Raw genomic sequence first — 23,131 nt, forward strand, 5'->3', positions numbered from 1 at the left:
TGCCGATCAGCCTGACTAAAGTTAGGTGTTCAATGCCCTGGGCGGGACTCTGTGCCTGTTGCTACCTGCCTAAGTGTTTGTTCTTAAATTAAATCCAGAAGGCTGAAGCCCAATGCTCCTCAAACTGAACACACACACACACACACACACATATGCGCACACTCAAGTTGTGCTCAAGTGTGTGTGGGTGAGGTTTGGGGGAAGGGACTTTTAACTGGGTGAGGAGTTTGAGGTGTCCCCACCCCCACCTGTGGATGAACAAAGCCACTCTGTGGTGCCTGTGGATCCAGGAGTGATCAGTGAAGCGTGTGCTGACATGGGGGCTCTCTGGGGGTCTTTGGGTTGGATAAGCAGTGGCTGGTCATGAGGCGTAGATGGTCAGAGGCGCACATATGTAGTCAAGGTTGAAATACCAGGGAATGGATTGTAGATAGAACCTTGTAATAAGATTTATAGCAGGTCAGTGCGCATAGCAGACAGAAAAACACTCAAGTGATGCGTATTTATTCAGACGCACCTTGACTTGCTATTTATAATTTGAAGAAACTACCCCACGTGTGCGCATTCTATGCTCGTTTATCTTGAATCTGACATAAAAGTTATTCATGAGGATGGAATTCCCTTCACTTCTTTTGCTCATGTCTCATTCAACATCGCTCCCTGCAAATTCTTGCCAACTGTATTTCCTGCAGTTGAAATCTGTCTGCCAGCTCCAAAACCTGCGTATTGAAAAATTATTTCGAAGATGCATTTGTTTTTGTTTTTTTGTCTGCATTTGTTGTCATTGTTTAACTCCACAAAAGGGGTGTCAACATTATATGAGATTGATGCATATTTTAGTCTTGCAGCCAAATATTTTAAAGATGCATTTGTTTATGTCGTTTATACCAGCGGGGGTGGGTGAGCTTAACTCCCAGCAGGTAGTTATGTTCAAGACAAATAGACACTTTCCAGGAAAGTTGTACAAACAGTAACATTGTGATAATGCCGTCTCACCTGCAGCAGGACGCATGGGGAGACTGCAAGATATTGAAAAATCTGAGTCATACGCAGTCTAGGCAGGAGCACAGGGAAATCTGTTAATAACCAAATATTACTTATATTTGAGCATCTGCCACTGCAAATCTCAGCTCGAGTACATTTTGTCCTTCAGGAAACCGTTCCACCAACAATCTAGAAACTGTTAGGCTCAGCAATTTGTAGATCTTTCATAACGTATGTGTTTGATTCATGTCTAATTGTTTCCATCGGTTTGTTTTCTTGCTGTCTTCTGTAGCAACAAAGATCACCTCTGACACATTTCTGTCTTGACAAATTGAGTCAGTCGGCCTGGACGTTCTGCTGCAAGACTTTTAGAAACCCCACTTTGTAATTCTCATGTTAAATGAGAATCCTGTTTGAACCAAGGTGTCCAATTTATTTTCAGGGAAGTGATCAATGCCTCTCTGCAGACAGCACAGAGCTTTAAGAGCTCTAAGTAGGGAAGGTCGTCCAGACCGCATTAGACTGGCGGGACGTAAAGATTTTTACCTTGTTCTCTGCTGATTGTCTTTGTCACTTACCCTTTTTGGCAGAAATAACGGGCTGTTGTTTTGGAGCTCAGCAGAACAGACATAAGAGCTCTTACTGGGTTCTGTGTTGATGTTTGCTAGAGAGCCACACAAAAAACGGAGATACTACTGAGCTATTTTGTCAAGACATGCATGATAAAAGCAGCCAGACGGGGAATGTCGGTCGGTCATGAGGTTGGCAAATCTTCGAAGTAGAAATACTAATTGCTAGCTAAATTTTCACTCTGTAATTTATGACAGTGGAAAATCATGGTTGGAAAGTCAGTCAGAGCTACAGAGGAAGTTTCGACCTCAAGGTTGTCCTCTTTCATTCCCAAAACCGCTGCAGATCCACTGCAATGTATGCATATGTACCATACTCACATGGTCAAGCAAGCATATGCACAGACTTGCTGCTCACTTTGCATTTTCCATGCTCATGAAATGAAATAAGTCGATTGTGCTTCACTGCACTGAGACTGAATGGCCATTTTTATCTGAGTAGACAAGAGCAGTGAAGTGTAAAACCTGACAAACAAGCTGGCAACACAGTTTCCCCCCCTCACAGAGACAAAAACACTGGTGTCCTCTGTTAGCATAATGCTGAGGCTCTCTGCTTCCATAGGCATTCTAGGACACACTAATGTGGGGATGGCGATATTTAAAGAATGACGTAACTCAGAGCACATGGATTCAATTAGGGCAATTTCTTTTAGCGAGGGACCAAACTGGTTGCTCTGTACCTCTCCCAACATTGCAAAAGTCAGACGTTTTTCTCCAACTTACTATTTGTTTGGTGTGCTGGTGAGAGGAAGTATATGGGAGGAGTTCCTGAAAAGATTTTTAATGTCATGAGAAATGCATTTGTATTGGGTCCTATCCATTTTTTGAAGCTCCTGAATTTCTCTTGCTCTCTTTGTTTTTGTGTTTTTATGTTCTTGAAAACATAAGTGGTGTTACAGCCAACAATAAGGAAATGTGCTGTTCCAGAAATGCAGTGCTCGTCAGCGGCCAACAACTCCATCTCTGTGTCAGCCTCAATTTTCCTGCATTTTTTTTATCTGCGAATTGGCTTTCGTTTGACTATGTTCCTCTTTGAGAATCTGATTATGTGGACTGGGCATGTGTGGGAAAAACACTGAGGTGTTTTGATATTTTGTTTATCTTTCAGTTTATTTCTCAATTCACCAATTTTGTGCTGGTGTTTGGTTACCATGGCAAATGACTGGCACCTTACACTGTTTGTGTGTCTCAGTGGTGTTTGTGACTATAAGCTTTGATCAGTCCTCCAACCAACACACACACATAAGCCATATATATGCATATACACACCAGCATAACGTTAAGACCACTTGCCTCATATTGTGTTGGTCCCCTTTATGCTGCTAAAACTCCTGTGACTCAGTGGGGCATGGACACAGGACCTCTGGGGATGTCCTGTGATACTTTGATGGTGGCAGTGAATTCTGTGGGTTGCAGGGTGGGACCTACCTAGATCAGGCTAATCCTGGTACATCCCACTGATGCTCAATAAGATTTGGATCTATGGCAGGGGTGTCAAACTCATTCTAGTTCAGGGGCCACATTCAGCCCAGTTTGATCTCCCGTGGGCCGGACCAGTAAAATCACAGCATAATAGCCTATAAATAACCACAACTCCTAATGGTTCCTTTGTTTTAGTGCAAAAAAATGCATTCTGAAAATGTTCTCATTCAAGGAATTATCTTTTTATTGAACATTATGAATAACCTGAAATTTCTGAAGAAAAATAAATTCAATTTCAGCAGCATTCAGCCTCAGTTTATCATTTCCACTTTACAACTTCCAGATCACAGAATGTCTACAAAGAAACACAACATTTAGTCATCCGGAACTGAACCATATAGGATTTTGCTTTATGATCAAAACAACAAAAGTCAGACAAAAAACAACAAAAACAAAACAAAATATTACAAAAATGTGACACAAAACGACAAAAATAAGACACGAAAATGCCAAAAAATGAGACAACAAAACAAAACAAAAAAAGAGACAAAAAATGAAGACAAAAAAGTTCCAAAGCGACAAACAAATGGACAAATGACAAAAACGACAAAAGCAAGAAACAAAACAACAAAAAGTAGACTAACAACGCAAGCGAGACAAAAAAAACCCACATAACAAAAATTATACATAAAACAACGAATAAAGCAAAACACAAATTGACAGAAATAAGACAAACGAGACAAAAAGGAAACACAAGGCGACAAAAACATGGGACAAATGGCAAAAGTCAGTCAAAAAACATCACAAAAATAAGACACAAAATGACAAAAGAACAATGAGCAATCTAGTATTTTACTTAATGACCAAAACAACTTGTCATGGTGTAGAAATCATTTTAAATTTATAGTTTTACTAATTTACAATCTGCAGTTAATGTCTTCTCTGTAATTTTTACACTCTGAGGGCCGGATTGGATCCTCTGGAGGGCCGGCCAGTTTTGGCCCGCGGGCCGCATGTTTGACACCTATGATCTATGGAGTGTGGAACCCGGGTGTCGGGGTGCATCGTCCTGCTGAGGGTGGCAACTGGATGGTTGGAGGATTGCATGACTTGCAATGTTTAGCCATCTGGGGCTGGGATGCATCTTTTAGGGAGGCTCCAAGCCAAACAGGTTGAGAACCACTGGGCTGAGCGGACAGATAAGTTTATCACTACGTTGTGAAATTAACAATGACTCAACATGTCTCCCATTTAAGTCTCGCTCTCTTCTCCATGTGTCATGAGGAGTGATGTGCTTCGTTGTGTCGGTCATGGTTTTCATTTACTTTGCATTGCTAAAGTTGTGCTAACCTAGCTTGTCTGTTTATGTTAGCAATAACATCGCTGTAGTTATGCTAACCTAGCATAGCGTTAGCTAACAACTTAAAAGCCAGAAAGTAACGGCAGAAATAACATAAGTGTACAAAATATTTCAGAATACAGAACGACCGTTCATTTCTCCGTCAGCTGTGTGTTGAGGCGCATTTAAGGAGGCCCGAAAAGTTAAAATGATTATCATAAATACTATAACGCGGTACAGGCTGTAACAGCAGCTCAGTGTGTGTTGTTAAGGAGTAACATTAATGTCGGATTATTTGTGACCATTATATACTTCAAATGCAACTCTGTCAAAAAGGACAGGTTTTGACATCAGATAAAGGCGTCTCTGGTTTTTATTTTGGTTCATATGAGTCATGACTTCATATGTATGTATGTGTGTATGTATATATATATGTGTGTGTGTATACATACACACACACACATATATATATATATATGTATGTATGTATGTATGTATGTATGTATGTATGTGTGTATGTATGTATGTGTGTGTATAAACCTTCCTCTAATTTGCAGCAACAAGAAGTACAAGACAAGATGTATTTCATAACTCATTTATAGATTGACTCTTTTTTTAGAAGGTTATATAATTTCCCAGAGGTTTAATGCTTTGTTGCATGTTTTTGGACTTGAAAATTCCTCTCTCTTGTAAAGTTAAACAAATACTTAAGGACAGAGTATTGTAAAACAGTAAAATGTTGTGCCAGTAATTCATATCTTTGTTGTTGTAAGCATTAAGCGGCCAAAAAAGAAGTTATTTTATTTGCTATACATTTTTTTAATTAATTGGCCGATTAATCAGTTTTCAATTTTTTCTGCCAAATATCGGAATCAGCGTCGTCCTCAAAAAATCAAAAAATCCATATCCAATACAATACAATAACTTTATTAATCCCCGAAGGGAAATTCAATATCGGTTGGGCCCTAGTATGTGTGTGTGTGTGTGTGTGTGTGTACACACACACACACACACACTGTGTGTCTGTGTATACACACATACACATACACACACACGCAGTGTGGAGAAAATGAGGCAACAGCTTTATCTCATAGAGCTGGTTTAAACTGAGGCTGGTGGATGTCTTCGCTCATGTTCTGACATGTCAAACCCACACTAAGAGGGCTTAACAGGAGGCGTGCCGTTTAAATACTACTCTGCTCCACACAATGCTCGGTGAAAGGCCCTTCTGTTCGGGATGCACTCTCCTCACCCACAACAAGTGAGACATCCAGAGCAGCGTGGGGCTCTCTGTAAATGGAGGTCAGAAATAAGTAAACATTTTAGCTGGGGATTTTTTTTACTCTAATTCTAGTAGGCAAAGGAATTTTTGGCTCAGATCTGTTTGGCTATGAGTCATTCATGCTTTTAGCATTATTTGGAGAGAAAATAGAAACGTGCCTTATAGCAGCAATGGTTACCTGAATGTTTATGCTGTCATTCTCTTCATAGTAGCATCGCCAGGGGCACAAAGGAAAACCACTATTGATGCAGCGAACTGGCTTACAGTAATGATGGTGCATGAATGCAATAGTTGTTATGGTTTAGACATGTGGAGGGGGGGGTCACCTGGTATTACACAGCTTGTTGCCAGGGGACGAGGTGTCTACACTCCCATGTTAGCGATAACATCTTCTTGGGGGATTCAGATGCTGAGAAAACCGTGATCCATATCAGGAAGCTGGTCTTTCTTCTAATAGTTGTTATGACACATAGTTGTGTACTCCGTCTCTGTGGGAAACGAGCACAGCTTGTGGACTTGTCATTTGTGTTTTTCGTTCTCAGGGGTTGCGTTGTTCTTTATAGTGCTCTTCCCCACTGCCCTTTTTCAAAGTACTATTATCTAGTCAAAGTCTGGAAATGTCACTGGAAAACCAAACAAGCTGAATGCAGCCTGATAATAGCTGGCTTTTTAAAATAGATTAGCTAAATCCCTCTCCGAGATTGCACTATTTTGAAACCTTATATTGAAATAGCTTGCATAGATTGTCTTAACCACAGGTGTTTCACAAGTCCTTCTCTGCAGTCGTATATTTATGAACTTACAAATGTGTAAACAAAACTACAATGAACAAATTAATTTCCAGGGCTGCAACTAATTCCACCAATAATTAGCTGCCCGCTTGTTCTCTTGATTAACTGTTTGATTTGGAAAATGTCAGGAAATGCCTGTCACAGTTTCCCATAGTTGGGTTTATTCAAACTGCTTTTAATGTCAAACACAACGGTCTAGAATTAGCAGTATATTCAATTTGCCACGGGAAATAGGAAATCCAGCCAATATTCACATTTCATAGGATAATATTGGTCCCTACAAAATTATTTTAATTGTGATTTGAATATTAAAGTCATTGTTGTTAATTAATTCTAATTGTTAATTAATTATCTGTCAGTAAGTTGGTTCATTAATCATACTTCATACTGCATACGTATTGAAGTGCACAAAAAACAGTCAAAGTTTTCTTGTTAAAAGGGTATGTTTTCTGTTTACCAGTTTGCTTCTGTAAGCCTATATGGTTTTATAAATCTACACTTAACTCTACAAAACTGTGGCACAGCCACATCTGGTATTGTCTGTGCAGGAAATTCAAAAAATTAGATGGAAAAAACTAAGTGAAATAACACTGTAAAGAATGTATCACATGAATTGATCGCTGAGTAAGTCGGATTGTACCTCCACTGATTGTAGATAAGATTTGTCATATCTATATGACAAACTGGAGCAGTCGTCATAAAACTCACTGCAGACTCCACAGACAGTCTGTAAACTGCAGCTGTAATGTCAGTTCACCATCATCCAGTGGAAAAGGACTGATAATGCCGTTTTATCAGCAGCTGGCGCCAAACGGAATATAAAACAGATTACCTTTCAGTGCTGCTTGACATTCATTATTTATTTATCCATCTATTTGTCTTTTTCTTTCTAGACTCCTTCGTCAACAGCCAGGAATGGACATTGAGTCGGTCAGTGCCAGAGCTGAAAGTGGTGAGTAACTTTTTTATTCCTAACAGTCCCACTGTTAATTCACCCTCAGAGGTTTCGTCTTACTGATGGATTTAAATGTCAGTGGCAAAGCATGTTCTGTCCATGTACTGCTGGTTTTGCATTTCACATGAGAGGGAACATTTGAGAAATTGGCTGGACTTCTCCCTGGCACGTAGTGGGTGATTTTTAATGAGAAGTGTTGGCATGGAGATTCAGGGTGGCTTGCACCAGGACACGAGATGAGTGACAGTTTTGGGCTAGACCAGTGACACATCCTGGGTCTGATCCCACCCGCCAGTGAAGCACACACACAGCCACTGCCAAATGCACAGCTAACATGCTCACACGATTCAATGCCATCCACCCATAAAGAGTAGTGGCCTCGAAAAGCTTCAGTCCACTGTTCTGCCAGTGGATGTAATATTTCCGTGTTAGGTGAATTCATTGTTGTCATACCTTGCATAAGGGAAAACTTCAATGAAACGAAAAGGGAAGATTCACAGAGAGCTCAAAGACAAACCTGCTTTATTGGCTTCAAACACTTCCAGTGCGTCTGCTTCTTTCTGCGTTTCTGAGGTGTTAATTAGCAGGGATGTGTTAAATGGACCAGGAAAGACTGAAGTAAGTGTCGCAAAATAGCGATCATTCCTTTCAAAACTTTCAAAGAGTTTCTAAAGGTCACACTGAAAAGAAACTGGTCATGAGTCTCGGAAACTTGTTAATATGATAGTAAAATCAGACTTTTCTTTTTCATGCTGCAATAATAATGAAAGGAACTGGGGTCAAAACAATTCCTGCGGATTAATTGAAATGATCATAATCGCTTGAGGAAACCTCGACTACATCTGCTGCCACAGTGAGCCGGTGTTGTCGTTTCATCATAGTGACTTAACTGTGGCCAGAGCTTATTTTATTGCTTTTTTTTTTATCATCAGCTGTTTCATGTTTCCAGATCCGAGCTAAACATCTTCAAAGAGGAGTGAAAGTTTAGTAGAACGTGGAGCAGTGCTGATACAGCATTTTGATTTCATGAGGCCTATATAGCAGCAGGTCACAAAGAAAACAGTTAAACAGCGGGGACCCTGGTTCTGTGGTACACTCGCAGTCGATTTCTGTTGACTCATAGCTTTCACAGCACACGGCCTACAACTTTTGCTAACTTCCAGCTTATTCATACTTTATTCTGCTGGGGTACCTCATGATACATATATACTTCAATTATTCAGGGGGCTGGCCGGGAAAGGCCTTAAACAGATCTTTTCTCTTGTGCCTCAAACTTCCCTATAATTAGAACCATACCTGACTTTAACACCCACTAATGATCTGAAGAAGAAGAGGGCGATGGTGGGTAGAGGAGGAGGAGGAGGAGAGGGAGGAGATGAGGCAGTTGCAGCCTTTGTTCTTCCCAGACATGCTGGCATCATCAGCCCACCCTCCGTCATGCATCACCCTGAAGGCACTTGCAGTAAGGTCTGGTCTAGACACCAGGGACGGGAAGCAGAGGAAAGAGGACTTTGCACATAATGTTTCAACCTAACATGGCTCATCATGTAGAGGAGCAAACCGTGTTGTTTTTGCTTTTGTTTCTTAACCACAACCCAAACGCAGTTTCTTTTACTGTCCTCTGTCTCTTAAGCACACCAACCGGCAGCAGCTGGTTTCAGTTCGTTGGAATATTTACAGTGAAATGATCAGTCACAGAGAAAACTGAGTCACCTTTTCATTTGTGTGAGTTTAGTTACTTGGTGTGATAATTACAGCCTGACCAGAGCTGCATCTACTAATATTAATATTCCTGTTAATATCCATAGGCATTACACACTACATTGCACTTTGATTTTTATATTTTAAAATCTCTTAAGTTTGATTATTTAAGTGTCGGGATGGAGGTACAGTAGGGTGTACTGAACTGGATAATGGAGAGAATCTTTTCAAAATATCCTGAACATTTCTTCTTCTTGGCACAAGAGTGTCTCCATGCATAGACTCTTACGTATACCCCACTATAAATATATTTGTATATAACTCAAAATGGCAGCCTTTGGTTTATCTGTCGCGCTCCAATGGTAATGCTGTTGTCAGCAAGAATTATTTTCAAATCTGCGGTGGATGATGCATTTAGGGAAACTTGTACAGTTCAGATTTGATGCTTGCCAGCCAAACAAAAAACTTTTGAATGAAATTAGCTTCCAAACTTCTGGCTGAGGATATGTTGTAGGTCTGGATGCAGTGTTTTTGTTGTTGGCCACGCACCATTTGCTGATAATGAGCTGAAACCTGAAAAGCTATTATAACTGAGCTTGACGGCTCTGTTTTGACCTTGGAAACAATAGCTTGGAGAAAAAATACTGTGAGGTTCTTACTTAATTCTCTTCTTTAGAACTTTGGAGATATGGAGTGAAGCGTTTTTTTTAATATGTCTTACCAATAATAACAGTATTTTGCTCTTGTTCTTGCAGGGCATTGTGGGAAATCTGTCCAGTGGGAAGTCCGCCTTGGTGCATCGGTACTTGACAGGCACATATGTGCAGGAGGAGTCTCCTGAAGGTAAGCATCTGCTGAGGGTGTTGTGGGTCAGGAGGTGATTACAAACATGACAGATAACACAAAGACAGAAACACAAAGATTAATGCAGCAGGTTTACTGAGGCTCCTTCATGTCACGCTGCTAATGCTCTTCACAGCTTGTCATATATTTTACATTGTTGCCGAAGTGTAAAAACCTTGTAATGTCAGCCTCTCGCAAATTAAGAGAATCCTTGTTATTAGTTGTGTGTGTTTCAAAAGCGTCAAAGTCAAATTATACAGCGAGCTGCTGGGTGGTAAATTAGTTTCCTTTTGTTTTTCATGAGAAGAAAGTCAAGCATGTTGGTGTGTATTGCCACACTGCACAGAAGGATAACCATATTAGGAGGAGTGTACGAGGATATTTACATGAAACACGATGCTGGTTTGTTTGCTGCTTGTCAGAGTACTTTTCTAATTAGTTTGTATTAGATTGCTTTGTCTTGGATTTTATCAAGCCAAGACTGGTAATTGTTGTAGTTTCTTTTAGAATTGTATTTCCTCGACTAAAAGTTGCAAGATAAAGCCAAAGCATAACATTTCTTGTAAATTGGGCCTGTAAGGTAAAACTAATCATTTTTTTTTTAAATTGAAGTTTTTATTGCAATAATAAACTAAAGCCAGTTGTGCACATCTCTGAGGTTCTGTTTATGCCATCTTAATACAACTTATCAGAAAAGTCATAACAAGAATGCCCTCTTCTGGCCTGAAAGGTGTGTCCTCCTCTCAGAATTCTACAAATATTTTGGCAAACCCAGAGTTAACTGATGATCTTTGAGGGGTTTGCAGTGTTTCATTTTAGTGTAATTATAGTGAGGGTGAGACATGAAGCGCATAATTAGTTTCTGGCATTTCGCTGTACCAAGGGAGAAAAATCCTCATAGCTTAATTAGTCCTTGAGAAATCAATGATGGAAATGCTGGAAAAACAGAAAGAGGGTTTGTCGCTGTAATCAGGCAAACATGTCTTTTCAGATATGTCCGTGTGCCTCTTTATGTCGCTGCAGATCGCTGTGATACAACATACCTGTCTCATGAATAGCAGCTGCTCAGCCTCTCTTTTGTCTCTTATGTGCTTTAACGCTGGCTTTACTCCAGATTGAGTATTTACATTGCAGCAGCATCGCCCAGCAGTGGAAGGTTCAGCTGTGGCTGTTTCTTCGCTGTTTTGTTCCTGCGCTTTTGCTATGATATCTGAAAAAAGGTACTGGGGTGTGTTGCTATGGCAACACCGGATGGAGCTCCGTTGGATTGTGGCTCTGTGTCAAGGTCTAAGCCTCCGTGTAAGCAGAGTATGCTTACTGCGTGTTAACCATGCCTACCAACTTACCGTCTCCCAGCAGGTTGCGCGAAGGGTTAGTAGTCGCCTGTTTTAATGTGAGGTTGAACTCGAACACAAATTCAGATAATTCATAATCGGTTTTCATCATGCCGGAAAAAGAGTGTGGTAGTCTGCCTTATTTATTTACAGCACCGGCTTTCTGTTTGGATGCATTGTATTGGCTCGGCTCTAAATAAAGACAACAGCATCCTGGATGATTATGTAACTTGAAATGTTTGCTTCAAATTCCGACCGAGCCATATGCTTTCATTACAGACGCTGGTTTTCGACACTCTTTTCCATAATCTGCTCTGGCGTATGTGCGTGTGCTGCCAGTTTCCATGCAAACTATGTAGTCTGTTAAATCTGGTTTGGTCTGTATTGTTGTGATCTGCTCTTTCACACTGTGTAATGAGATCCTCCCCATCTTTTCTCGCTTTTCAAACAGGATTCAAACATACAGACACATAGCTTCTCAGTCCTTTGTCTGCATCTCCAAAGCTCTGCGACTTCAGTAAAAAATAAAAAATAAAAAGCTGGCTGGTGCTTCATGAATCTCTCTCTCTGTTACACAACCAGCATCAAGCAGGGTTTGAGAGTCTGTGCAAAAGGCTGGGAGAATCCCCTATTTGCCAAGCGGGCTAAAGTGGTCTTAACAGGGGTGGAAGTGTGGCTCAAGTGGATATGTATTGCTTGCTGACACAGGAAAACTGTCTGCCTATTAAAATTACAGGGCACGGCTACTGTATGGCCCTTATGGCTCCTCTGTGGTGCAAGCTCTGTAGTTCTTAATAGGTTGGTTCAACAACATGAACTCTGATACTATTATCTAATCATACGAAGATCTTAGCTTTCAAAATTCCTCGACTAATCTAATAGGTGTGCCGTCATTGTATGTGCACATCTGCCGTCTTCAGCATCATATTTTTGGATACTTCAACATCATTCCTAGACCTTCTCAAATTTTTGCATTATTCAATTTTGGCAAATTGCTCTCAGCATATTTTCGTATTCATAAGACACTGTTTTCACTCCCAAGGCCATCTCCAGCCTCACAGCTTTCTCATTTGAATGTTTTTAATCTCCACAGGATCGCAAAGCATTCAAATGATATGCAAAATCTAATTTACTGCGTGGTTCTCCCATTGGTCTTTTCTTTATCTGGAGCCAGCTTTGCTAGCGGCAAGGAAAATGTATTTGTATTAGAAACGAAATGAAGGAAAGGCTAGAGAAACTCAAGGCCGTATGGCTAAGTGTTAGCTTCCCACTACTGTCCTGTGGACATGGTGTGACCTTAAACACATCAGGTCAGAACAAAGACAATTTCATTTGACTCTTATTTTATTTCCCATTGCTTCCTTTCCACCCTGAATTTGTTCTTCTTGTCTTAAGGTTTCACAAGTGCAGTTTTGTTATGTTGTGAAAACCAATCCTCAAAGCCGCTGGTGCTCATGCAGTGAGGTGATGGAGACTGAATCTGCCACTTGATAGTGTTTGTGAACTAAAAGTTGAGCCTTTGCATGACTTGTGACAGTGGCGCTGAACTGGTTCTCTCAGCAGCTGTGCATTAGATATGCTAAATGGCAATTTCTCGCCCACATAATTGGCTCCAGAGAGACCTGGTTTCCTGTCGGCATATGATTCTGACAACACAACATTCAGGAGGTCTAAATTGAGAAGCTACACTTAAACTCATATGCATCTCACCAAACTTTTAGGAGCCATGTCAAGCTGTGCTTTGATATTGAATTTTGGTTTATTTGACACATTCCTATTTTTATCTACTTAATGAGTGTGAAATGTGTCTGCAGTGTTTTTCTGCTTGGAGACCCCTGGTGGTTAGTTATTACACCCTAGCAGACAATTTCCAATTTGAGTGAACATGTCAGGATGACCTTGGACTAAATTCTTGGAATAAATGTCTCTTCCTCAGGTGGACGTTTCAAGAAAGAAATTGTGGTGGACGGACAGAGCTATTTGCTTCTGATCAGAGATGAAGGAGGGCCTCCAGAATTGCAGGTAGGTATCCTGCTGATCTTTAAAAATGTCTCTTAGATGTGTCGGTCAGAAAGTGTCCACAAACTGTCTTGCAGACGGAAGCTGCTTAGAGACAGACCATTACTTCTCTGTGGGACTGTTTGGAGCAGTGTGACAGCACTCTGCGGTTGTTCTACCAAAAGCAACAACACATCATTGAGCAAGCTGAGCCAAAATCGTTTTTGTGGTCAAAGGGACCTAATCGTCCTATTAGTATGTGAACAGTGATGGAGTCACCGTTTCACCTATAGCGGACTTTAAGTCTTCAGTAGAAAATATGCTGGTGATATTACCAGTGTTTACCCGGAGACTGTCGCATCTTACCTTCCATTTACAGCTCATTCAGGAATTTACTGGACCTAACATTAAATTCCAGACTTCAGGAAGACAAATATTTACAAACATTCACTTAAGCATGATTGCACAGTACTAGTATCATCATTTTCTCACGTTGCTTGAGAAATCGTATGGTTTGAAACTAAAACAGTATTTGTTTTTAAGCATATATCTTGTATATCTGAAGTACTAGTATATACAACACCAAGTACACCGACTGTAGTTGTCGAAACTGTTTTGGATCAAAAAGTACAATGTAGTGGAGTAGAGGTATAAAGTAGCATCAAATGGAACTACTCATGTAAATACCTTAAAACTGTGCTGAATAAATATAAGTTAATAAAATACAAAAATGAAAGCTGCTATTATATATATTTTTATTGAAAACTACATGGCAAATTTGTGAAAGAAGTACAAATAATGACAAGTCCGTAGAGGCTGATAACATTGTTTTGGTTTTGCAGCAGAGAATTTAAAGTGAGAGTAAGGGACCTTTTCAGTAAATGAACGCCCAATACATTCCATCCCTTACACTGTGCAAATTTAACCTATCAGCTGCAGGTAAATCTCTCTGTATTCCCCTGTATATCAGTGTTTTGAATCTGGTTGCTATGGAAACATTGTTTCGCTGGTACACCAATAGTATTTTTACGTCAACCAGCAGTGATTGGTTAAGAAGGCAGTTATCAACGTTGATGACAAAGACAGAGAAGGATGCAGGAACTAGGATCCAGATAAAAAAGAACTTGGAAATCAGGGAAAGGATTTTAGGATGAAAAATATAACAATATATGGGGAGACATACATGTCTCACAAGCGAACATGGACAGTGTTTGTGTAATTACTCTCACTGCCAGAAGGGGGAGACAAAGGTTCCACACTGCAGGTTGAGTGTTAATTTTAGTGTTCTCACTAGCTGTGTGCCCACTATGTACTACCCACCCAACACCAAACATCTGATGGACAAAGTTAACAACTAACCTGCAAACATGGTGGAGTATTTAGCAGCTAAAATGCAACATATTTTCTGAGGAGTTGGTGGAGAGCAGAACGGAGCTTAAACGAATGTGACTACTAATGTTGTTCCATATCATGTCCGTATAACAATTTAAAATGTGGTTATTATATCTTTGAGGTGTTTATCACTTATTTCCACTGAGTTAGCTCTAAAAAAAAAAAATCCCTAGCACAGGACCTAACTAAGTGGACTTAGATACTTTGCAGTACGAGAAAAGATATTTTTCCAAATGTAATTTAGTAATACAAAATTTCATTGCTTAAAGGTGTCTAAAATTAAACCTAAATAGATTTGATAAGGGATTTGTATAGAGACAAATTTAATAATCAGATTTAATTAAATGCTGAAGTGTCAAACCCCCAGCCCTGGAGAATAGACACAGACTTGCATGTGGCTTCATTCGATGTTCCTGGTGAATTTACCATGCGGTTGTTTTAGCAGCTACTGATGCCTGGCGCAGCAAAGCTTCGATTTATGCTTGCGTTACGCTCGGTGAGATTAGGGAATAGAAACAAGTTCGGCTCAGTTGTCAGCCGCCTGTATAATTAGTGGCATAATTAAAGGCCTCCATTATGTTCCCACTCACAGGAGGCTGAGCAGAGTTGAGGCTCGGAGGCTTGATTTGCCATTCAGTCCCTGCGGGAATCTGGGCAAATGTGAAAGCTGAATGAAGAAGAGGGCAATACAGGAAAATAGTTTGTCTTAACTGTCACTATTACTACTACTCTGGGTTCTCCTCAGCCTCTTTCGTACAATGGGTGGTGATTACGATTGATTTCCCCTGCTCCAGGGAAATCTTTCTCCCAGATTGATCTTTTACTATGCAGGGATTATGAATGTATATGGTGCAGAGGATAGAAAGATTCCTAGATTATGACGGCAGTGGGAATACAGAAATCAGATATGGATTCAGTAGTAATGATTAATCAGGCACAGTCATTCCACCTAGTGCTGGTATTTAGCCTCAAAGCAAACCACCAATGATGTTGCTACACTGCCCCCTTCTGTCTGTATATGTGAAATACAATGATAGGATGATCTGTCGTATCAGTAAAGAATGTCTGAGTTATTCCTCTCCTGACATGTTTTAAGACAATCATCCATCCGTTATCTATACACAGCTTAATCCTCATTAGGGTCGTTGGTGACTTAGGGTGAAGGTAGGGGACAACCTGGACACGTCACCAGTCTATCACAGGGCTGCATATAGAGACAATCACACTCACATTCACACCTACGAACAATTTAGAGTTACCAATTGACCTGAACATGTTTTTGGACTGTGGGAGGAAGTCGGAGTACCCGGAGAAAACCCACCCATGCACAGGGAGAACATGCAAACTCCATGCAGAAAGACCTTCTAGCTGCAAGGCGACAGTGCTAACCACCGAGCCACTGTACAGCCCTGTTTTAAGACATACAAACTTTAAAATAATTTGGTCAAAAAAATTCCAATTCCTTGATAAAAGCAATTAAAATTTAATTTTTAATTTTAAGTATAAAGCAGTTTTCAGGATGAAGTGTTTTCATATTAACAACCAACTTGTTGCAATGTCACAAAACCATACTTGTACCTTCACACAGCACATTTGTCTCCTGAGTGGATCAGCAGTTGTGATACAAACTAAATCAGTGTGAATATTCCTGTGGACCATAATGAGACAGCTTATATTTGACAGTACTTCAACACATTGCATATGCTCTGTCCTCAGTTTGCTGCCTGGGTGGATGCAGTGGTTTTCGTCTTTAGCCTGGAGGATGAAATCAGCTTCCAGACAGTCTACAATTACTTCTTGCGCCTGTCCAGCTACAGGAACACAGCTGAGGTCCCCATGGTCCTCGTTGGAACACAAGGTGTTTGCTCTACATCTGATATATATACCTGTGTTTTGTATTGCTTCCTGTATAATGGAATTATAGAAGCTTTGCACCAGAAATACTCTGTGTTCGTACACTGACTTGTATGTTTTCTAAAAGCTACATCAGGCATATTTGCTACTTTCCTTTTTGTCAGCAAGTGAAAAGAAGAGAAACAATGAACTGGTAGAAAATGTTGTCTGTGTAGCCAAAGCCTGATACATAGTAGTGTATTTCTGTGCAAACTTGGCCTTCTTTGTTGTCTAACAGCTGTTAATCTTCTGAACTCCACACAGTTTCTGAACATTTCTTTGGTTCTTACAGTTTTACTGACTGTGGGCTCATTTCTCACTGCAGTATAAAGTGCTACACCTCTATGGAAACAGGACAACCATGGCCTGGAGTAGAGAGAGCTGAAAAAGTTTTTTGTTCAGCATAGGAAAGTGAAAATACTGTATAACATAAGAAAGGAAGCATGAAAATTACATTTCTTTAATTATTGATTTACAAAAACTGTATGCACATTTTCCCAGTGCATACAGGTGTTATCAGTACTGGGAAAAAAATTATGGCTTTACATACTAGAAATATTTTACTACTTAGATTTCTAATGAACTGCAGTTCAACCCAATAGTCCCTGAATTTTTGTCATGTGGCTGCTCGTTGCAGCTAATGGCTTCGTGTTGTGTCGAGGAATGTAGAATTTTTGGTTTTACAGCACAAACAGTTTATTTATGGCAGTTTTTGTAAATAAGGTGAGAAGAATGAAGTGATTTTGATGAATATCGTGGTTTTAACCTCAGATTTGGTTTAATTTTCCAAAAATCCAACAATTCTTTCTGTTTTTAGCTTTTCTATCTCCGATAAATAGCATAATTTGTGATAACTTTCCTTTGAAACTACTGACAGTTTTGAAAGAAAAGTAATATTTTTTTATATATTATTATTATATTTTTAAATATAATCTTTTGTGGGTTCAGAGGGCTAAAACACATCAATGAGCCACGCATGTTTGTTCATTCTGTGATCATGATACAGGTAATCTTACAGCAATCCTGCATTCTGTCCCACTAAACAAACACTGTACTAAATAATGAACACACCAAATGCCTTTTAATTTGCTGCTTCCTGACAAAGGTTCCATTTACTTATGTTTTAAGAACATATCTTAAAAACGACAGTGTCTGCTTTTAAAAAGTGAGTATAAACTTGTGACTCCTTCATCGGTCTCTTTGTAAAATGTGTATTACCAGCCTCATCGGTCAAATAACATATTTGATTGATGTTTTTTGTCACCTTGTCTTGTCAGATGCAATCAGTGCTGCCAACCCCAGAGTGATTGATGACTCGCGGGCCAGAAAGTTGTCAAATGACCTGAAGCGCTGCACATACTATGAAACCTGCTCCACCTATGGCCTGAATGTGGAGAGAGTCTTTCAGGATGGTGAGAGAAAGCACATGAAAAAGCCGTTTCCAGCTAGAATAGTCATTTACAACATTAACAATGTCTTGACTGTATTTTTGATTAATTTAATGATATCTGAATTGAAAAAAAATGCTTTTTAGCAACAAGTAACCTCAAACTTTTGAAGGATAGTGTATATGTGAAACTTTTTGATGATTTAATAGTCCCATAGGTCATCTTAATACAAAAGTGCCAAAAAAGTCACCGGTTTTAGCTCCTCACATGTGAATATTTACTCACACATAACAACCAGTTTAAAGACCTAGGCTTTGAGGAATTTTGAATAAACATTTTTGACTATTCTGTTGCTTGTAGACGACCTTCACTTTAATCCCCTTATTCCCTGGCCTCACTCCAGGCAAAACCAAAGGCTGCAATCATTAACTGAGATCAAAATTATTCTAGGCCAGCTTTAAAAAAACAAAAACCTGGCCCCATATCACATAAATAATTTTGCATCTGTCAAGTATGTCAGAAAGACTGCAGGATTTCTTGACAGTTTCTTGAATAAACACTTAAGATTTCCTCTTACTTTTTAAAGAGAAATGATTAAAGGTAGCACAGTTTATAATTGCAAAACAGTGAGTTGGTTAATTTAATAATAATTGTAACCCTCGTAAATGTAACAAGCAGGGAGATCACACACAAAAGATTTAACTAAAACAAATCAAATATATTAAAGCTACCATTAGCACGAGACAACAATGGGTGTTAAAGTCAGCTTTAGCAGCAACACATTCAGTGCATGGATGTGTGCTAGGTGTGCTGTGAGGGTGCTGAAGATGCAAAAATAAACATGGAGCTAAAGGAGAGGGAGCCAGTGACCACATGGAAGGTCCAGCTAAGGACCCATCCAGGTCAGCCAACTATTTACCAATGTTTACCAGGATAGAAGGTTTAGATCGGCGTCATAGTGTTGGATCACATTTTTCTTGCTTCTTTCTGTCACTCTGTTAAACGTGAGTAGAATTTGTGTTTAAAATGCCCTAAGTATGACCGTTGTTTGCCTTTTCCTCCTCACCCCGGGCTACTTGTAAAGTACTTGTAAAGCATTTGAAATACAGTTGCCACACGTGCTGTCATTAATTATGCAAGGTGAAATCATGGTGCAGGATGTGCATACAAATGTGGAGCTCTAAGCCAGAGACCAGTTCATATTGAGTTTCTTTCTAAAAGGTGACATGCACTCTTCCCTCTTATATGGGCTTGAAAGTATCTGGAAACTTGGAGTTTTTCCCTAAATCTATAATTGGCGTCACGAAACTGTTATTTGGAAACTCGGCTGCTTCAACCCCGGCGCGTTATCCCCTGAGGCTGCAGCTCCTTTGAAAGGCTGTCATCCCTTCAGAAAACATCTGAATATATAACGCAATGTTCACTTTGCATTTCATCGACTGTTGATGCGCAGGCACGTTGTCTTCCCCCCCTGCCTTAATTGCTTCCTGAAGCTCAATTTGAAATAATTAAATGGGATGAAGGAGTGTTGGCTGTCTGGAGAAGTCGCTCTCGCCTTCCCTCCGTATTTGCCATGCTGCAGCAGGCAGCTGGGCGTTATGGTCCCAGCTGTCAACGCAACTTCAGATCATCTCTCTTTCCCTCAATGCTAATTCGCGTCACGCAGCCGTGAGCATCACCTCCCTCCTCCCCTCCCTCCCGCTCCACCCAGTCGAGTGTGCTGTGTGCTCGAGTGTGCCGTGAATTAAATGACGGCTTGCACCAACTGCATGGCAAGTCTGGCTGTTCACATGGCGACAGTAGTCTCATTTGGCCAACATCACTCTGTAGAACTCAGTGAATGACAGGAAAAAAATCCCCAAGTATCATTTTGTATGATTACTAGTCTTAGAAATAGAGTTTTTTTTTCCCCCCTGGAGATATGCAAAAGCAGAGCGTTCCTCATTACCAGACTGAAAAACAAATTGCCCGAGGTGACTTAGATAATGTGTGTTGTTGTGGGTGTTCTTTTGGTAAAGAAGCAAAAATAGTTTTCTTTCTTTGTTTTTAGAGAAGACTTTGACACCTTGTGATATATGAATAAATTTAAATGTAGCAGCACCACAGTTCTATATGCACAAAAGTCCTAAATTCAGGTTACAGTTGTCATCTTTAAAATGTTTATTGTAAATGCAAAAAAAAAAGAAGGCACTTTGGCAAATAATGTTAAGCTAAATTTGTAGTTGTTATTGTTGTTTATGGTCACAGAAATCTAATTTGAAAATAAAATCACAACTTCAAATTCAGCATGTTATTTGGGACTGACCCTTGAAGTGACACCAGTATATTACAAAAAAAATCTCCAACTTGGACATGGTTGTTGTCATTATGTAGCAAGCTTGTAGCTGCTACACATCCTTACACATCTGAGATACACATTTCCCGTCTACCTCTGAATAGATCAATGTGATCAATTGTATGATTCTCAAATCATCAGTCCCCTAAAATCTCTCTGTCTTTCTTGTCTGAAAATGATTTATTCCAAGAATTATTTGACAGGATCAGGTAACAGTCTGTTACTGTGTCTTTGCCTCCAGTTGCCCAGAAGGTTGTGGCCATGAGGAAAAAGCAGCAGCTTTCTATTGGTCCATGCAAATCCCTCCCTAACTCTCCCAGCCACTCATCAGTCCCCGCTGCATCCATCCCCTCTGTACACATTAACCAGGTAAGATCCAAAATGCTCTCAGCCCACGCTCTGTTCTACTTACTTATCACATACTTAAACTCTTCACGCGATTATGTAAAAACAGGTCTCCAAGTTTATGTAATTGTTCTCTTGATGTTTGCTTACATTGTTTAGTGTGGGAACTCTGGTCCACCTCATGTCTTTCCTAGATTGACCTGCTTTTATTCCCTGTTCTTTACAATCCCTCTCTCCTCCCTCCCTTTTCCTCTCATTCTGTCGGTTCCTCTTAATCTCTCTCGCTCCCCAGGCGGCCAATGGTGGGGGTGCATTCAGCGACTACTCCTCCTCTGTTCCCTCCACCCCCAGCATAAGTCAGCGGGAGATGCGCATTGAGACCATTGCTGCCTCCAACACACCCACGCCCATCCGCAAGCAGTCAAAGCGCCGCTCCAACATTTTCACAGTAAGTATGCGACAGCTGATGCAAAGCAACACCCACTCACACTACTAGGAGGCATGTTGCCAAGCACACTTTTTCCACCAGAGGGAGACAGGTAGCTCAAAATGCATCAAAGCCACCTCTCCTGCCTCCGATGCAGGCAAAGACAGCGTCTTGTTCACACAGCACAATGGGCAAAGGAGAAAAAGACTAAACAAATATCGTATTAGATCCCTGAGATGCTTCAACAATTAAAACCTTAAAGCAAATATCAAAGATAAGCACTGTGGAAAACAAAAACATCAACTCTTTTCTTGTCCTTTTTCTTTTCTAATTGGATGTAGTGAGTGCACATGGATTGAGTTTCTCATCTCACCCACAACAAACTGGGCTCTCTGCGCTGTCTAAATCTCTGACCTCCCTCCCCCCACCCCTCTTATGTTTGCTAGATCCTTTCTTTGCAGTGACTTCCCCTTTGGGGAGAGACGGCAGCAGCAAACCGCCAATGCCACTTCTCCTGCCCGACCAAGCTAAACTAAAAACCCACAGCCAGCCTATGGCCTGTTTACACGCTGCTATAAACGCATGCCAGCAACCTCCACCTCCCCAGCTTTAGACAGAAATGCTCTAAGTGCCCACTTGTCATCTTGCTGAATCTAGATAACTCCCCCAATCCTCACCTCACTCGATCTGGCTCACATTCAATTTCGTTCACCACGATTGACTACCACACCAGTATCCCGACCCCTGTCTGCCTGCTCTTTACCCCATGTCCTGTCATATTTGCCCTTTGCTCTAACCAATAGCATATGTGTGCACTAACCACTCTAATTTCCTTAGCTGTCCTAAGCTTGTCTTTTACTTGTAGCCTCTGCCCTCTTCTTCTACCCAGTACCCCTGTTCCCTCTTTTGTCCTCTCTCTCTCTCTCTTCCTACACCAGCCTTCTTCTTTGCTGCTAACCCTTTCCTAATCCTGCGTAGCCAGACTTGAGCCTCCTCAAGCTCAGTGAGGTTTGTAGAAATCAGAAATCTTCAAATTTACTTCTGCAGAGTGCTTGTCGGCAAAAAAACCCACCATGTGTTTTCAAATTCCCAGCCAACTGTATGGCTGAAGTTTTTTATTCTTCCTCCTTTGTGGGCTTTATGAGACAGAGATCAGGCTACGTGAGATGACTCCTTTCCTAACTCCTCCCTAGTACATCCCCTCTCCTCCACCTGTTTTCCTCCCTCTCTCCTCTGTTTTCCCCCCGACCTCTGTCTCCAACTTTGTCCTCTCTCCTGTCTCTTTCTAACTAACTCCTTCTCTAACCTTCCTATCTATTCCCCCCCTCCTCTATTTCTCCTACCGCCTTCATCCTGTTACCCCAGCTGCTGTGGGAGCCGCAGGCTTTGTGGCCTCCGAGCAGTACAGGCTGTGTGCTAGCTCCCCTTGTTGTCTCCCTTCCCCCCCGCTAGGTAGTGACTAACCATGTCCACCAGAGAAATGAGCCTCTCCCCGTCCGCGTCATGGAGATGCCGAAGCACGCCACCTACCCAGTGTGGGTGCCCGAGTGGCAAGCCGAGCGGGAGTTTCAGCTCATGACCTTCTGAGGAGCAGCGAGCCGAGGGTGGGAGGAGGGAGGGTCAGGGAGGAAAGGAGGAGGAGGAGGAGGAGGAAGCAGAGGAGGAGAAAGAGGAGAAGGGGACGGAAAGTTAACGGGGCGATGTCGACATTTCTTCAGTGACACTTGAAGAGTGCGATGGGCTCGGGAGAGGAAGACTCGCAGTGCAAAACCTTTCTTTTTTTGCCATTTTACCAAACAACCGAAAGAGAAAATATTTCATCAACACAACAGCTACAACGTCGAGGATGTCCCTTTTCCTAGCTTTGTCCATTTTCAAAATAAAATGACCTCTGTGTTACCAGTTCTCTAAAAATCCTGCGAGACACTGACAGATGGCAGGTTGCCGTTCACGTTTTCCAGCCACACTCCTGTAAGTAGTTTACTTTCTGCTGATTTTGAGATTTCAAGAGAAGTACTCAATGAAAGAAAATATGCCTTAATGTCATTTGTAGACAAGTTCTGACAGATCCGT

At 40.9% G+C, this 23,131-nt stretch overlaps 1 protein-coding gene across 4 annotated transcripts in view; it reads left to right on the plus strand.

The window, feature by feature from the left end:
* Positions 1 to 23,131, plus strand: part of agap3 (ArfGAP with GTPase domain, ankyrin repeat and PH domain 3) — a 124,243-nt gene that overhangs the window by 49,528 nt on the left and 51,584 nt on the right. For all 4 annotated transcript variants that reach the window (XM_023270348.3, XM_023270343.3, XM_035948236.2 and 1 more), the window contains exons 2-8: positions 7,341 to 7,399; positions 9,859 to 9,946; positions 13,217 to 13,302; positions 16,387 to 16,528; positions 17,841 to 17,975; positions 20,528 to 20,655; positions 20,924 to 21,079. In XM_023270348.3, the coding sequence (XP_023126116.1) occupies positions 7,341 to 7,399; positions 9,859 to 9,946; positions 13,217 to 13,302; positions 16,387 to 16,528; positions 17,841 to 17,975; positions 20,528 to 20,655; positions 20,924 to 21,079 (794 nt within the window). The remainder of the gene's footprint in view (positions 1 to 7,340; positions 7,400 to 9,858; positions 9,947 to 13,216; positions 13,303 to 16,386; positions 16,529 to 17,840; positions 17,976 to 20,527; positions 20,656 to 20,923; positions 21,080 to 23,131) is intronic.

Source organism: Amphiprion ocellaris, chromosome 10 (genome assembly GCF_022539595.1).
Source record: "Amphiprion ocellaris isolate individual 3 ecotype Okinawa chromosome 10, ASM2253959v1, whole genome shotgun sequence".
Taxonomy (NCBI): domain Eukaryota; kingdom Metazoa; phylum Chordata; class Actinopteri; family Pomacentridae; genus Amphiprion; species Amphiprion ocellaris.